The sequence below is a fragment of the Euleptes europaea genome, chromosome 7, assembly GCF_029931775.1.
Source record: "Euleptes europaea isolate rEulEur1 chromosome 7, rEulEur1.hap1, whole genome shotgun sequence".
Lineage (NCBI taxonomy): Eukaryota > Metazoa > Chordata > Lepidosauria > Squamata > Sphaerodactylidae > Euleptes > Euleptes europaea.
Genome location: NC_079318.1, coordinates 57,004,406 through 57,020,562, shown reverse-complemented (window position 1 = coordinate 57,020,562; position 16,157 = coordinate 57,004,406). Strand labels below are relative to the sequence as shown.

Sequence of the window (16,157 nt, the reverse complement as noted above, 5' to 3'; positions counted from 1 at the left end):
AGTGCAGACTTCTGCATTACAGTGTGTTTATTTTTATTTCTTTAAAATGTGTATTGGCTATTAGAACACTAGATTTCAGGCAATATTCAAGCATTTGTTTTCTTTGTGATGTAGAACGTGTGTGTGTGTGTGTGTGTGTGTGTGTGTGTGAAGTGCCGTCAAGTCACTTCCAACTCATGGCGACCCTATGAATCAATGTCGTCCAAAACATCCTATCTTTGACAGCCTTGCTCAAGTCTTGCAAATTGAGGGCTGTGGCTTCCTTTATTGAGTCAATCCATCTCTTATTGGGTCTTCCTCTTTTCTCTTTGTAGAACATATACATTAGAATAAATATTACTATTGTAATGATTACAGGATTATAGGGATTATCTTTGAATAATGAAAGACTGTGATACTGTTTATTCATCATTTTGTATTTCTTGCTTTTGTTTTTTATAAGTGTGTGTGTGTGTATATATATATATAAAAAAAATAATATTGACACTCTTTTCTTGTCCAAACCCAAACAGTGGTCTTGATTTCCTTTCTGTCTAGAAGGAAATTCTGATCCTGTGGAAGCTGTGAGGGCTGAATGTCATTTTTGTGTATTGTATTTGTTTTATTAATTTAGCATTAAAGTTCCACACCAAAAAATAAATAAATGAATTTCAGTGTATTATTAAACCCTCTTACTGCCTTCACATTTTCATATAGGAAGTAAAGTCCGAGATGAAACAATGGATTCAAATAGTCACTTATTGTTGTGAAGATGAACAACAGACAGATCTCAGGCTGGCTGCTGCAGATGTTCTTGTCACTGTTGCACCATTTTTCCTGACCAGTCAGAATCTTCTCTTGGGTAAGTAAATAGGCATAATTCAGCACTATTGAGCACAAGCAAGCAAAAATACTCTTTAGTATCATTGATTTCAGAGTGAGAATAAAAACACATGCTTGACTCTAACCCAAAATAAAAGTGCTAGACCTTTGGATGGGTTGGGCCCTATGCTTTTAATTATGCCTTTGGGTACTGGATTAATCCCAAGGTCTTACGCATGTGTTACGTAGGTAGGTCTATGACAGAGCTCCTCTATACATGCACAAGGTTCAAGCTTTATTGCATGGGTCTGCTCTCTCCAATGAATGAGTCAGTCTGTATGCAGAAGAGTTTTGTGTATACGCTGTGTTTTGAGATAACAGTACTTTAGCATTAAAAAGGTAAAGGTAGTCCCCTGTGCAAGCACCGGGTCATTCCTGACCCATGGGGTGATGTCACATCCCGATGTTTACTAGGCAGACTTTGTTTATGGGGTGGTTTGCCGTTGCCTTCCCCAGTCATCTACACTTTACCCCCAGCAAGCTGGGTACTCATTTTACTGACCTTGGAAGGATGGAAGGCTGAGTCAACCTTGAGTCGGCTTCCTGAACCCGACTTCCATCGGGATCGAACTCAGGTTGTGAGCAGAGCTTTTGACTGCAGTCCTGCAGCTTGCCACTCTGCACCCGAAGTTTAATGTAAGCCTTCCTTTATCAGTGTGTTTTTAATTACCCCACCCTCAACATGAAAATCAAGAGAGAAGTTAGTAGGTTGCAGTCAAGGAATCAGATGTGTAGAAAGTCTTCTGAGAGATATTATTCAGGTTTTATAATTAGCGTAGGAATTTTTTTAAAAAAAGGAAAAAACATATTTTTCAGACTTTAAAAAATCAGTTCTAACATCCCTTTTTAATAAATACACAGGTCTGTCTGATACCCTGCTTCTCTGGAAATGTGTTATTCAGCTGTTGCAGAGTGAAGAGCAGATGGTAAGAGATGCAGCTGCTGGTGTTGTCAGAGTGGCCTTGTCTCAGGAAAGCATCTTTAGAAAAAAAGGTATGTGTTCTTGCTCCATTATCAATCAAATTGTTCTTGCTCCATTATCAATATTTAAGGAGGATTCAGCATAAATAGTAGCATGATAAAAATTTGAGTTGGTTCCTACAAACAACAAGCAGAAGGCAGTCACATTTCCCCACCTTTTCTATCCCCCAGCAGCTCCTTTGACTGCCACAGAGCTGTTGCTGAGGCCTGGGCGAGCTTGTGGATAGAATGGCATTTCAGGGAGCTGCAGAGGAGGAACTGGGTGAAATCATCCCCTGGTGAAGTAGTTAAGTGGATTGGAGCGGTGGTGTAGTGGTTAAGAGTGTGGTTTGAAGCGGTGGACTCTGATCTGGAGAACCAGGTTTGATTCCCTACTCCTCCACATGAGTGGCGGATGGTAATCTGGTGAACTGGATTTGTTTCTCCACTCCTCCATATGAAGCCAGATGGGTGACCTTGGGCTAGTCACAGCTCTCTTAGTATTGAGTAGGCAATACTAACTTTGATGGACCAAGTGTCTGATTCAGTATAAGGCAGCTTCAACTCTCTCAGCCTCACCTACCTCACAGGGTGTCTGTTGTGGGGAGGGGAAGGGAAGATTATTGTAAGCTGGGTTGATTCTTCCTTAAGTGTTAGAGAAAGTCGGCGTATAAAAACCAACTCTTCTACCCTTTTTGACATTGGAAGCAATGCTGGTAGAAGAGGGAATTGGGACAACTTTTCCTGATTCCCCCTCTATCCCTCATGGCATTTTACCCATGACTCTGCCTCGTCTGTGGGGGAGTGATCAAAGATGGCTTTGGAGGAAGAAAGAAGAAAGGAAAGATCCACATCTGTGAGCACCTGTACAGTTGCACTTCATAGTATCCAACGCTATCTCTCAACCCATGCAAAATGTAACTTAAATGTTCAGACAAAAAATGGTATTCCATTTATTTAAGCCAATAAATGGTAGAAGTGTGTATGAGTCTTAGGTTTTCATAAGGCTGGATTCTGCTCATGGAGGCTGATGTCCCTACTTCCTTCTTCCCCCAGTAAGCCCCTACAACCCTCAAAAATGTGAGTGTAGGGCATAGGAGCCCCTTGTAGACAAAATGCCATAAAGAATACAAAGTTACAGTCAGATGGGATAATCAGGCGAAATTGCTGAGCCATCCTCTTCCAAGAGAGCTTTTTCTCCCTAAATCTTTCGCTGGTGGAGAGGAAAGTGGGAAAGGGTCTGTCTTAGTGAGCAACTTGCTCATATGATCCACCAAATTCAAAGGATTCAACCCTCTGAGTTTTCAGTATTTTTACGATGCTGTTTCATAAAGTCTTTTTTAGTTTATTTATGCTCTTACTATTTTTATATGTTAAAAGTTGTCTAATCATGCTAGAATCCTGGTCCACATAGAAACTAAACGACTTAATTAGGACCAAAATTTATCATTATTTTGTTTCCCTACAAACAAAAACTTGTCAGGTGGTTAAGATTTTACTGATGATATTTGCAGTAAACATCCAGACTGTACATATCCAGACTGTATGATATATTTTATTGCTTTCTTGTTAACTTGAGGTGTAAACTTTTTAAAATTCCTTTTAATGTGAGGGAGACCACTGGGAAGTATTGTATTTAATGCAAATGTTAGCAGTTTCTTTGAAAGTTAATTAACTTAGAGATTCATGGCTCTGTGAAATGTAGCAAGGAGAAATAAAAGGGCTGCACTAGTCACAGAAGATAAAAAATAAGACCAAGGCCTGTGGTGCAAAATAGGTACAAATATACTTAATTACACAGATATAAATTCCCTACACGTTTTGCCCAAGAGGAATCCGTTAATCTTGCAGAGGTTTTTCAAAGAAGAGTTCTTAGCCTTATTTTTTTATCTTCTGTAGAATGTAGGCCATTTCAAAGAAACATTCCTTATTCCAGATTTATTTCTAAAAAGAATGCAAACACAAAAACACAAATCTCAGTTGTTCTTGTTTGTCATTTCTCAACCATCCAACTAGTGGTGGTAGTTCATTCAGTAGGAGCAAAGGTAGGTGACTCTCCTGCTTCTTTCTCTAAAGCAAGTCTTTCTTCTCCTACGTAGAAGAGGCATAAAGTTTCTAGCGTCTGCTTGGTGCTGAGCTTTAGAACAACTGAGCAGCTGTTGTTCTTTGCAGGCTAGGATGGAAAAAGAAGGCAGAGGGAATTTTTTTTTAGCTTAGTGCTGAACCTTACTGGGTTGAATCTCTTCTCACACATAGTTACAAAATACTATGATCTCATTGTCCTACTTGGGCTTCCCAAAATACGTGTGTGGCCATTGCTGGAAACAAGATGTTTTAGAGTAGCCACTTATCCAGCAAACTGTCCTGAAAACGGTAGAGAACAAGGGCCGGAGGCACAAAGTGTGGTCAGTAAGGTAGTCCAAGGTTAAGCACAGTTTCATCAGAGTTCAAGGCATCAACACAAGAAAGGGCAGTCCAAGTTGTGAGTCAGGGTCAGTCAGTCCAAGGAGTCAGGATATGAGGAGTCCGAAATCCAGCAGAGATACATGACCGATACACAGGGTGGTGGCAACAAGTTTGCTCCCACAACAGTCTAATTGCCTGCTTAAAATAGGGCCTTATCTTGCTGGGATAGAAGAGCCAGCTGTTCCTAATTAGGCAGTTCTGGCATTCCAAGCCAGGTGGCACGCATCAGCCTTGCTCTGCCTCACTGCTGCTGTCAGGGAGTGATTTACGTTGGGCTTGCAGCCGGGCGCTCAGTCCTCTTTCTTGCATTTCGTGTCGATGCTGTCTTCGCCTTTGCTCCAGAGGCTTTGGCGAGCCCTCTGGTGACGCTGATTGTTGCTGGGTTTCAGGCACAGCTGGAGTCCTTGAGGTGGAAGGCTGCAGACACGGTGAGACCTCTTCTGCCTGAGGCTGTTCCTCTGTTCTTAGACTGACTTCTGCTTGTGACTGTTCCTCTGTTCTCAGACTGACTCCATTTCATCTGAGGAGGTCTCAGCAGGGTGACCCATAACAAAAGCCCTTCTTACCGCAGTTGCTATATGGAATCGAGATCTGGGGGCAAAAACCGAAAATGTTGCACGAATTGGAGAAAATCCAAAATAGCTTTATTAGGAAGATCTTGGGTTTGAAATATTGTCGAAGGCTTTCTTGGGTTTGCCCCAAGAGGTACCTGCAGCACACCTTAGAGTGGAGGCAGGCTTGTTGTCAGTTGCCATGAGAGCCCATTTAATAATTTTACTTTCCTACCTAAACCTGAGAAAATCGACCAACTCAAAATTGGTGTATTACAGTATATGTACTATTCAAAGGAAAACCATTGGGACACGGTCCTTATACCCATCCTACAATTGTATAATTTGCCTTTGCCAGAAATCTTAAACACATGGGACCAAAAGATATTAAAAAATTGATTGCTGATAAAGAAACTGATAATGATATATGCTTACCGTATATACTCGTGTATAAGCCGAGTTTTTCAGCCCCCCAAAAAGGCTGAAAAATCCCAACTCGGCTTATACACGGGTCAATACGGTAATTGGGCGGTTTCTCTTTCAGAGCCGCCTGAATCGCGCTCCCGCCGGCCAGCTGATTCCTCCCCACCCACCCCCCAGCGCGCTCCCCCGGACAGCTGATTCCCCCCACCCCCCCAGCGCGCTCCCCCCACCCCCCCAGCGCGCTCCAGCTGATTCCCCACCCCACCCCCCCAGCGCGCTCCAGCTGATTCCCCCCCCCAGCGCGCTCCAGCTGATTGTCCCCCACCCCCCCAGCGCGCACCAGCTGATTCCCCACCCCACCCCCAGCGCGCTCCAGGGCGCTCCAGCCGACCAGCGCGCTCCCCCCACCCCCCCAGCGCGCTCCAGCGCGCTCCAGCTGATTCCCCACCCCACCCCCCCAGCGCGCTCCAGCTGATTCCCCCCCCAGCGCGCTCCAGCTGATTGTCCCCCACCCCCCCAGCGCGCACCAGCTGATTCCCCACCCCACCCCCAGCGCGCTCCAGGGCGCTCCAGCCGACCAGCACGCTCCCCCCCACCCCCCAGCGCGCTCCAGCTGATTCCCCACCCCACCCCCAGCGCGCTCCAGGGCGCTCCAGCCGACCAGCGCGCTCCCCCACCCCCCCAGCGCGCTCCCCCACCCCCCCAGCGCGCTCCCCCCACCCCCCCAGCACGCTCCAGCGTGCTCCAGCTGATTCACCCCACCCCACCCCCAGCGCACCGCGCCTTCTGCTGTGTGGCAGCAGCGGCAGTTTCTTCCCCCCCACCTCGCCCACCTCACCAGGGCTGGTCCTCCCGTTCTACAGCTGATCCGCGGGCCTCCAGCGGGCCTTCTCTGGGCCTCTTCCTCCCGCTCTAAAATGGCGGCCGCCATTTTAGAGCTCCTCTACCGGTGAGTAGGGGGTTCAGGGGTTCTTCCCCCTCCCCCCCTTGGATGGCACTTGGGTCGGGGTGGGTTGGGAGGGCCCGGGAGGCCGGTGGGAGGGCGGCCTGGGGCAGGGGCGAGACCATCCCTGCGCTCTAAAATGGCGGCCGCCATTTTAGAGCGCAGCATTGCCGGTAAAGGGAATTTCTTATTGACCCTCGGCTTATATGCGGGTCAATAAGAAATTCCCTTTTCTGGCCTCAAATTTGGGGGGTCGGCTTATGCTCTGGTCGGCTTATACCGGAGTATATACGGTAATACAAAAGTCCAAGTTCTCTCCATGGTATCCGTTATTCAAATCGAATAAGTTCTTTTCAAACTACCAAACAGAACTTTTGGACCCAGGGTTAAGGAGAGCATTTACTATGGCACGATTCCAAACGATGCCTTCAGCATTCACCCATGGTAGATATACAAAAATTCCTCACAACCTAAGACTATGCCCTGCTCCTCAGGTTTAATAGAGGATCTCCCTCACATTTTGTTTAGTTGCTCATTTTATAACTCTATTCGTTTTAAATTAACACAGCACATCCCAGATGTTTTAGACACAGTTGAGGGCCGAGTTAGTTTTTTAATGGCAGACATTAATCCAAAGATCACGCTTAGTGTGGCCTTTTATATCATGTTAGCTTCTAAGCTAAGGAAGAGATTTGTTGAAAATTAGAAAATTAGACCCCAAAGCTGACACAGAAAGAATAATTTTAGGAGAACTATAACATCCAATTCAGTAACAAATATGTATATATATATGTAGCTGCCTGTAACATTTTAAAATTTTTATTCATGTAACTCTTGGTGTTGTGGGTTTTACATTGTGTATGGTTTTAATCTGAACATTGTTAAGGTCTGTGACCAAAACACTAATACATTGGAATTGGAAAAAAGCCCTTCTTAGGTTCTTATTGTGATGGACTCCAGCTGCTGATAGAGAAGTGTTGTGTTTTGGAAAGCACACTACCTTTGCTTACAAGGTTTTTGAAGCAGCATCTTGTATCCTTTGCCTCTGTGGCACCCTCTTATTACGTAAGCAGTGACACAGTGTCATCTAGATACCAATTTGTAATACTATAACTCAGTCGGAGAATCTATTGAACATATTGGCCCTTCCCACCATCAAGACCTGCTGGCTAGTGTGGGGGACCTGGCCACTGCCCAAAGTCTCCCAGGTTCCATCTTAAATCCCATGTCCATCATGGAATATGCATAATACCCAGCTATTCAAGGTGTAGTTATGATTCATCCAGTCCAATTGGCTTTAATGACTCAGAAGCACTGTCTGCTCTGGGCAGTGGCCTCTGTCAGGGTGGGGGTGGGGAGACTGTTAAATCTTTCTGAGCTCTTGAGGTGAGTCAGGTACTTCTTGGAGCAAGCTTATCTTTTCCTTTGGAGTTTCAAAGACTTCTGCCCTGTGACACCCATTCTCAACAGAATCACTAGGCATTAGATGATCATGGTTCATATGTGGTAAAACACACCTTAATATGCAGTAGTAAATAACCATTTCAAGACTTCCTTGTACTGAACTAAATATTTTATACTGTAATTCCTTTCTGTATCACACGATAGCTAAACATGATAATGCCATTAAGAGTCTTGTGGGCAAGAAGGATAAATTTTTTGTGGTATAAGCTTTCATGAGAGCCAGCATCGTATAGTGGTTAAGGTGTCGGACTAGGACCTGGGAAACCCAGGTTCAAATCCCCACTTGCGCCACGGAAGTTAGCTGGGTAACCTTAGACCAGTCATATTCTCAGCCCTGACCCTGGCTAGTATTTGGATGGAAGATATCCAAGGAATACCAGGGCCATGACGTGGAGGCAGGCAATGACAAACCACCTCCAAACATCTCTTGCTTCGAAAACCCTATGGGGTCGCCATAAGTCTGCTGTGACATGATGGCAAAAAAACAAAAAAAAACCCTGCTTTCAAGGGTAAGAATACCCTTTGTTCATTTGACAGACTGTTTACCTTTGATTAGGAGATATAGATAGTTATAAACAGGACAAGTGGGAAAACGGGGGGAGGTGTTATTATAAAGGGAGGCCCAGCAGTCCAGGAGACAGGCATGTCACATTGCTATGAAGAAAACAATATCCAGACAAAGGAGTAAAAGAGCCAGTAAGTGTGGGTGAGACCCATTTCCAACTAATGATGAATTGGCAAAGCAAGATTAATAGTGTAATAAAATTCTAACAAGGGACAATTGCTTTCTGTAGGAACCAAGCCAACATCTATTGAGCTCCAGATTGATAACATCAGATTTGCATATGAATTCCAGCTGAGCAGTTTCACAGCCCTAGAAGACTAAATTCTCCCCCATTGATTTCTTGGTATATCTCAGATTTTTTAATGTCTGGTTTGTCTCTTTTTAGCCTCTTGCCTAGTGAGTCTAGTTTAGCTCTTGTAACGAGAAGAAGGGCATTGCTGGTTCAAAAGGAGAGCCATGTCAGGGTATGCACATATACATCCTCTGCGTTGCTTCCAGGCAGTCCATTAAACCCTTTGTACGCACAAGCTCAACAAGGTTTGATATCCATCTGAAGAAAGAAGGGGGGAGATAGAGAAGCTTAATCAGAAGATAACTTTATTCTCCTTAGTCAGATACAGAATAGCAAAAGTAAAGGGGGAAATTATAGTCTTCAAGCACAGAGCAGTGGGGAGGTGTTTCATGCCTTGCTAAATCACTGAGAGCCAAAGGAAACACTACAGCAAACTTGTGGCCACCGTGAGGATGCCATCACCTTTTTAAAGTGATATCAAAATGCCACGAGGCTCACAACATGCAGCTGTTTTACCTTACCCTGGAGAGCCAGCTTGGTGTAGTGGTTAAGAGAGATGGTTTGGAGCGGTGGACTCTGATCTGGAGAACCAGGTTTGCTTCCCCATTCCTCCACATGAGCGGCGGAGGCTAATCTGGTGAATTGCCTTCCCCCCCCCCCCACTCCTACACAAGAAGCCAGCTGGGTGACTTTGGGCTAGTCACACACTCTCAGCCACACCTACCTCACAGGGTGTCTGTTGTGGGGAGGGGAAGGGAAGGTGATTGTAAGCCGGTTTGATTCTTCCTTAAGTGGTAGAGAAAGTCGGCATATAAAAACCAACTCCTGCTGCTGCTGCAGCTGCCGCTGCAGGAGGTGTGCGCAGGCCCCTGTAGTTTTGGCACTTGAAAAGGCGCAAGATGAGGGGAAGGAGCTCCGCACTAAGGGCCTAATTCTCATAGCATTTTAAAATCACTTTAAAATGGTGATGCCATCTTTGTGGCGGCCATGGGTTCACCAATCACATTTAGTTTGGCCCTGAGTTCAGGCAATCCTACCCTTTGATGAGTATGTGGAGTGCTGCTCTCTTAAGCCTCAGGGTTTGAACTACAGAGAAGTAGCAAGTATGGGGAACAGATAATTTGTCTTGACCTGGTTTATTGTGCTTGTTAGCAAGCAGGGGTCTACAACTCACTGCCCAGGGAGAAGTGGGACTGTTGCCACAAGATTTCAGTAATGCAGAAAACAGTGATTCTGTGATCTATCAATAAATAAGTGTAAGTTGGAAGGAAAGTGATGCGTAAGTGATACTGATTCCAGCAATGGAGAGTTCTATTTAACGGTTTATGCCAAGGTATCAAACTAACTGAGGTCTGGCAGAAGGAGTAAATGGGGAAGAGGCCAACTTTGGCCTTACATTGCACAGTAGCTTTTAGTTTTATATTTCAGGCAAGTTGAAGAAAAGAAATGGGAGATCATTTAACTGCTAAACTGGACTCACTGTCTCTCTCTATGCAAGGGGCTAAAAAGAGACAGCATTCAGGCCCACATTACTGCTGTGTTTATCTGTGAACCATGATAGCTCAGTCCTGTTATTGTCTTTCAGAATGAAACTATATTAAAGCCATAATATGAAATGCAAGGAAAGACAGGTTGTGAAATATTATAGTAGACGAAAAAGTAGAAACATTGTGGATGTAGGAGGAATATCTAATCTAGAGTTTAGAGTTCAGTTGTGCCTGTTGAGACTTTTAAAAAAATAAATCAATGTTAAAGGACATCTGGGAGCTTGGAAATCACACTTGCTACTTGTGATTTGACATCAGCATCTGTAGTGACAGTGATGAGATCCAGGGACAGCATCGAACATCTCAAAGACTCTCCTATCTTTCTTTTTAAGTGACTTACTAGATCTTCGAAGGGTGTGTAAGTGTAAAAACGCTCTGCTCAGATTTACATTTAATACCAGAGAAGGATTTAGGAGGGAAAGGCGAAAAGGATGAATAGACTGGGATTAAAGAAGTTAACAGGCAGTCAGACACAGTTGTCCTCATCCCTTCTTGGGTTATCAGAAACATCAGAAACTTCAGAAACTGGCTTGCTTTAGCCACACCAATCAAGTAGAGCATATATATTAGACCATCTTGACCTTAGCATATCCCACATTGTTGTCACAGTGCTCTGAATTCTGAAGATTGTTTGGTGGACCAATGCCTATTTCATCAGTGTTATCTTCAGTTAGTGGGGGCAAAAGCATATATAGGGAGAAAGGAAAACAAACTGTAAACGGTAGGGCCAAAGTATCATGAAATACAAGAGATGCAGTTTGTGCAAAGCTTACATATGCATGAGATAAACACATAAAAACATAACAAGAGCTCTGCTGGATCAGACCAGTGGTTCAGAGCCAGCGTGGTGTAGTGGTTAAGAGCGGTGGACTCTAATCTGGTGAACTGGGTTGAATTCCCCACTCCTCCACATGAAGCCTGCTGGGTAACCTTGGGCTAGTTGCAGTTCTCTCAGAACTCTCTCAGTCTCACCTACCTCCCAAGGTGTCTGCTATGGGGAGAAGATTGTAAGCCGGTTTGAAGGTATAAAAAGGTATAAAAACCAACTATTCTTCATCCTCTAGTCCAGCATCTTTTCTCATACAGTGGCCAAGCAGTTCCTCCAGAGGCCCAACAACAGGGCATAGAGGCTGAGGCCTTCCCTTCATGTTGCCTCCTGGTGCTGGGAATCAGAGGTTGAGTGCCTCTGATCGTAGGTCACCATGGCTAGTAGCTGCTGATAGACCTATCCTTCATGAATCTAATCCCCTTTTTAAAGCTGCCTGTGCCAGTGGCCATCACTGCATCCTCTGGTGTGAATTCCACATTTTAAGCACTTGCTATGTAAGGAAGTATTTCCTTTTGTTTGTCCTGAATCTACTGCTGGTCACCGTAACCATTAATTTGAACTTTGCATAGAAATGGCACAGAATTTTGCATTTCATGGCCTCTTAGCCTTTTCCCATTTCTCCCCTCTGTGCCCATGTTCATGTATCTGCCTACCTGTGATCTATCAAATGAGAATAACACCATGCATCTGATCAAATGAACTCATGTGACACTAAAATGTAGTCTTTGCCACAAGAAAGCTACCCTCCTGGAATTTGCTACAGTCTCTTGTCTACATGGAAGAAAATGCTGATTTAAAGCATGTGCATGTTCTCTCTTCCCCATATAAAGATAATCTATCTGCATATACATACGTATATAGTTCATGGGCTAGCGCAGTTTTAAATATTAGGTAGGTAGAGCCAGTGTGGTGTAGTGGTTAAAGTGTCAGACTAGGATCTGGGAAACCCAGGTTCAAATCCCCACTTTGCCATGGAAACTTGCTGGGTGACCTTGGGCCAGTCACGCACTCTCAAGCTTGACCCTGGCAAGTATTTGGATGGGAGACCTCCAAGGAATATTAGGGTTGTGACACGGAGGCAGGCAATGGCAAACCACCTCTGAACGTCTCTTGCCTTGAAAGTCTAACATGGGTCGCCACAAGTTAGCTGTAACTTTATGGCAAAAAGAAAGAAAAAATAAAGTGCCATGCAAAATAGACCCCAGTTAGCTCAGTGCGAGGTTCAAGTCATTTTTAAATCTACATTTACTGGATGAATGTACCCAAAGTTAACCAATATGTAGTAAGTGCCAAACTGTTTATTCTAGAGAGAATAAACTTTAATATTGCATAAGGCACTTGCAGGTGCAGGCTCTTAACCAAACTGGAATTTATTTATATTTTGCTAAGTTTTCTTTTCAGTATTGGCACAAGGCGTCCATGTTAAAAGCACCCTGAAGTCTTGAACACTCTCTTGGGTACTTTAGATAAGCAAGTCTGAGAACAAATGAAAATAAGGGTTGAAGACCTATATAGGTAATTTTAGTGACACTTGAGAGTGTAATTAAAAATAAAATTCCTTCAAGAAATGACAGCTGCTCAAGTGAGAATAGTGAAAGCCCCTTCTCTCAGCTGAAGCAGATGCACTCACGGAGATGAAAAGTTCTGTTGTCTTGGAAGAAAGAAAAGCAACTCCGCAAAGCAGAAAAGGCTCACTGGTTTTCAAATAGCAGAAAATAATGTGACTGTTAAGTAAACAAGGAAATGAGTTCTAAAGAACCCAGTGAAACTTCCAGTAAATTGAACGTATGCTCTATTTGCCCATAAGAACTTGCTTCGGTAATTGGTGTTTATGACATTTTGCCGATCAAGATCTCTAGCAACAACTGCCTTTAAGTACTAATTTGATGAAAGCATTGTAATAGTATACAGATGTAAGCTGTAATCCTGGAGCCAGGAATTATGTATATATCCACCTCCACAGAGATATGGTCACTGATTCCCCCTGAAAAATGATAGAAGATCAAGCAGCCAGGAAGTCATAGAATCATAGAGTTGGAAGGGACCACCAGGGTTATCTAGTCCAACACTCTGCACAATGCAGGAAATTCACAACTACCTCTCCCCCCCCACACCCCCAGTGACCAGAAGATGGCCAAGATGCCCTCCCTCTCATCATCTGCTTAAGGTTATAGAATCAGCATTGCTGACAGATGGCCATCCAACCTCTTCTTAAAAACCTCCAGGGAAGGAGAGCTTACCACCTCCCAAGGAAGCCTGTTCCACTGAGGAACCACTCTAACTAGTCCTTTATATTTGTGGGGCCTGGCTCTGTGTCATCTTCTCCGGGATTTTTCTCTAATTCTTGAGATCAAAATTAATGTTCTGTCCCCTTGGAATGAAACCTGTACCCATTGGCTTGTTTATTAAAATAACTAGTTGTATGCATTCATTTTTTTAGCTCTGATAAGGCTGTTTCCTCTGTGTGTATGTGAGTGTGTTCATGTGCTGATGAAAACTATTGTATAGGTTTAGAGTTTGCAATGCTAGTGATGAGAATTATGACATTGGGCTATCTGTATTTTGAATAGTGTCTAAACTTGCTGCAAAGGCATGTGTAATTTTAAACATTCTATCTAACAAGAATAATCTTAATATGAATATCCAGTTTTGAATCATAAAATGTTTCTCTAACTTCATGCTCAAAAAGCTGAATCTTCCAGGAGTTGATTTAGACATTACTTAACCACCAGTGTTTACTACCAAAGGGGGCATGTGGGTTGTCCACATGGCAGGGAGTAATGTTGGTTTCTCCAGTATAAGCCAGTCTAAATGTGTAGACTTGTGCTCACCAAAGCAGCAAACTCATGGTAGCAACTGATGTGAATGCACACCTAGGAGTACCATTTAAACATTGCTCTCTGCCAAGTGGTTCACCTCGTATTGAAGGACTTTTCATCCGTAACCTCAGGCAATGAGTAATGTTTAAACAAAACCTGAGTCTCTGGAGAACCTAAATCATCATCTTGGTAAAATAGCTAGTTGGCTTATTTATTGTTATCAGTGCTTTTGCAAAGTGAGGTACCCACACTATGTCCACGAAGTTTAAAAAACATTGTGCAAAAATGATATGTTATTGCTGTTCATCTGATAAAACAGACATACACAATCCATTAGTAAACCAAGAAGTTTTCAGTTTACATATCTTAAACATTGCTCTAAATTACTTTAACTTGGGGTTTTTTACTACTCTATCCCAGATATAAAAAATAACTAATATTAACAAATAAAACCAGAAACTATCATGTAATATTAAAATTATCCTACGGCCTATGTAATTCCTACTGATGGGTTAGCCCAAATGTGAAAGTCTCCACACCCTTGTGGAAGACTCTCAGGTTTCAGAGAGTTTCTAGGAAGATTATACTTTAATATAATAAATATAGCCAAAGATATTGGTTGTTGGGTAAGAAAGAAGCAGGGGAAAGGGGGGTTATGGGGTTGTCAGGAGGAGGGAAAGAGAAAATAGCATGGGGAGGGAAATACAAGAGAAAATGAGGTACCTCCAGTGAGTACTTGTGGGTTCCCCTCGGTGTGACTGGGCCCAGCCTAGTGGCCGGCACCATGCAACTGGGCCATAGTTTTCCCAGGGAGAGGCTGGCTGGTGGAGGGACAATTTAAGATGGGGGCAGATAAAGGTAGGTTGGCTGGTGGGTGGGAAGGACAGAAGAAAGCAGGAAAAGAGGAGAGTCTATGGAAGCTTTCAGGAAATAGTGGGGAAGGGGGAAATGAGATGCTCCCCATCTGTCCTTTTATATTATATGTATTTAAATGTTACATACTTTGATTTCCTTTGACTGATTTTTAGGGACAGGTTTTTAAAAAAAATAAAAGTTATTATATTTATGTAAATCACATAATTGGCTCTGCTCATAACAACACTTTAATTTATTTGTATTAACATGTACATCCCAAGACATAGGGACATACTTTTACAGAAACATTCACTTTCTTACTTTATTTTTTGATCTCCACCTATCTGCTTCTCCCATTAAAAACAATAAATCAGAATAGGGTTCTTCACACCTGTATGTTGCACTATAATAGTTGCTGCTATTCTGTCCACCAGTAGATTAATTGTGGTAAGTCTCTAGCTCAGCAGCTGAAGGACATATGTAGAAAATCTATAGACATTAGTATATTGGTGCATATCATTTGGCACTTAGGTAGGTTAGCTTCATGGTGCCACCTGGTGGGAAGCTCTGTTGTAGCAATGAAATTGCTAGATTCCTTTGATTCATTCAATGTATTTTGCCTCTGGTCTGAAGCTTGTGTGATGTCACAGGGTAACAAGTTCTCTGCAGGGTAATGTGATCCAACACAAATTTCTGTCTTCCACTCATATGTTCAGATTTTAGCAGCCTTAACACATTAATAATTTTGCATCATCAGAATCCTCACATGATATTATTTTTGATAGACAGTTTAAGAAAGGGAAACAGTACTTTTACCAGAGAATTTTTTTCTTCTTCTGAAAATTAGGGAGTGGTATGCTTTTATTACCATATAAGAACTTCATGATATCAAAACAGGTATGAATTAAAATTAATACCATGTTGATGGTAAGCACACAGATCTCCAACAACAGGAAGACCAAGACATAATAATCATACAGCTTTAGAAAAGAGAGGTTTACCACATCCTTTGAACAGCAGCAAAACTGGCCTGTATGTGTCATGGATTAAGGTGGTCATTATGTAGAGTGCTAAGTGGGAGTTAAAGGTCTAAGCTACAGAAAAAGGAAAGTAGAAGAACATTGTGTTTGGTTGCTTGGCAGCCACTCAAGTCTCTATATTATTAATGACCAATGGTCACATTCCATAAGTACACAATGATTTCTTCCAGTTTTTTGTTTCTAGCTTACGTTTTATGAGCCCAGTTGAAATAAATGTGGACAGGAATCTATGAAATGACACATTAACACATGAAGCTGCCTCATACTGAATCAGACCCTTGGTTCATCAAAGTCAGTTTTGTCTGCTCAGATTGGCAGCGGCTCTCCAGGGTCTCAGGCAGGGGTCTTTCACATCACCTACCTGCCTAGTCCCTTTAACTGGAGATGCTGGGGATTGAACCTGGGACCTTCTGCATGCCCAGCAGATGATCTACCACTGAGCCACTTCATAGTACCTTAATTTTAAAGGGGCAGTAAGGAGGATGGGGGAAGTATTGCCCCCAGTTCTTCCTTGTGGTAAGTAGCATTTTTGGAAATTGTGT

The 16,157-nt window shown here is 43.1% G+C and overlaps 1 protein-coding gene across 1 annotated transcript in view; it reads left to right on the top strand.

Moving 5' to 3' along the window:
• The window catches only part of THADA (THADA armadillo repeat containing), a 172,489-nt gene that overhangs the window by 134,417 nt on the left and 21,915 nt on the right, over positions 1 to 16,157 (top strand). The window contains exons 34-35 of the mRNA XM_056853380.1: positions 697 to 841; positions 1,723 to 1,854. Coding sequence (XP_056709358.1) covers positions 697 to 841; positions 1,723 to 1,854 — 277 coding nt within the window. The remainder of the gene's footprint in view (positions 1 to 696; positions 842 to 1,722; positions 1,855 to 16,157) is intronic.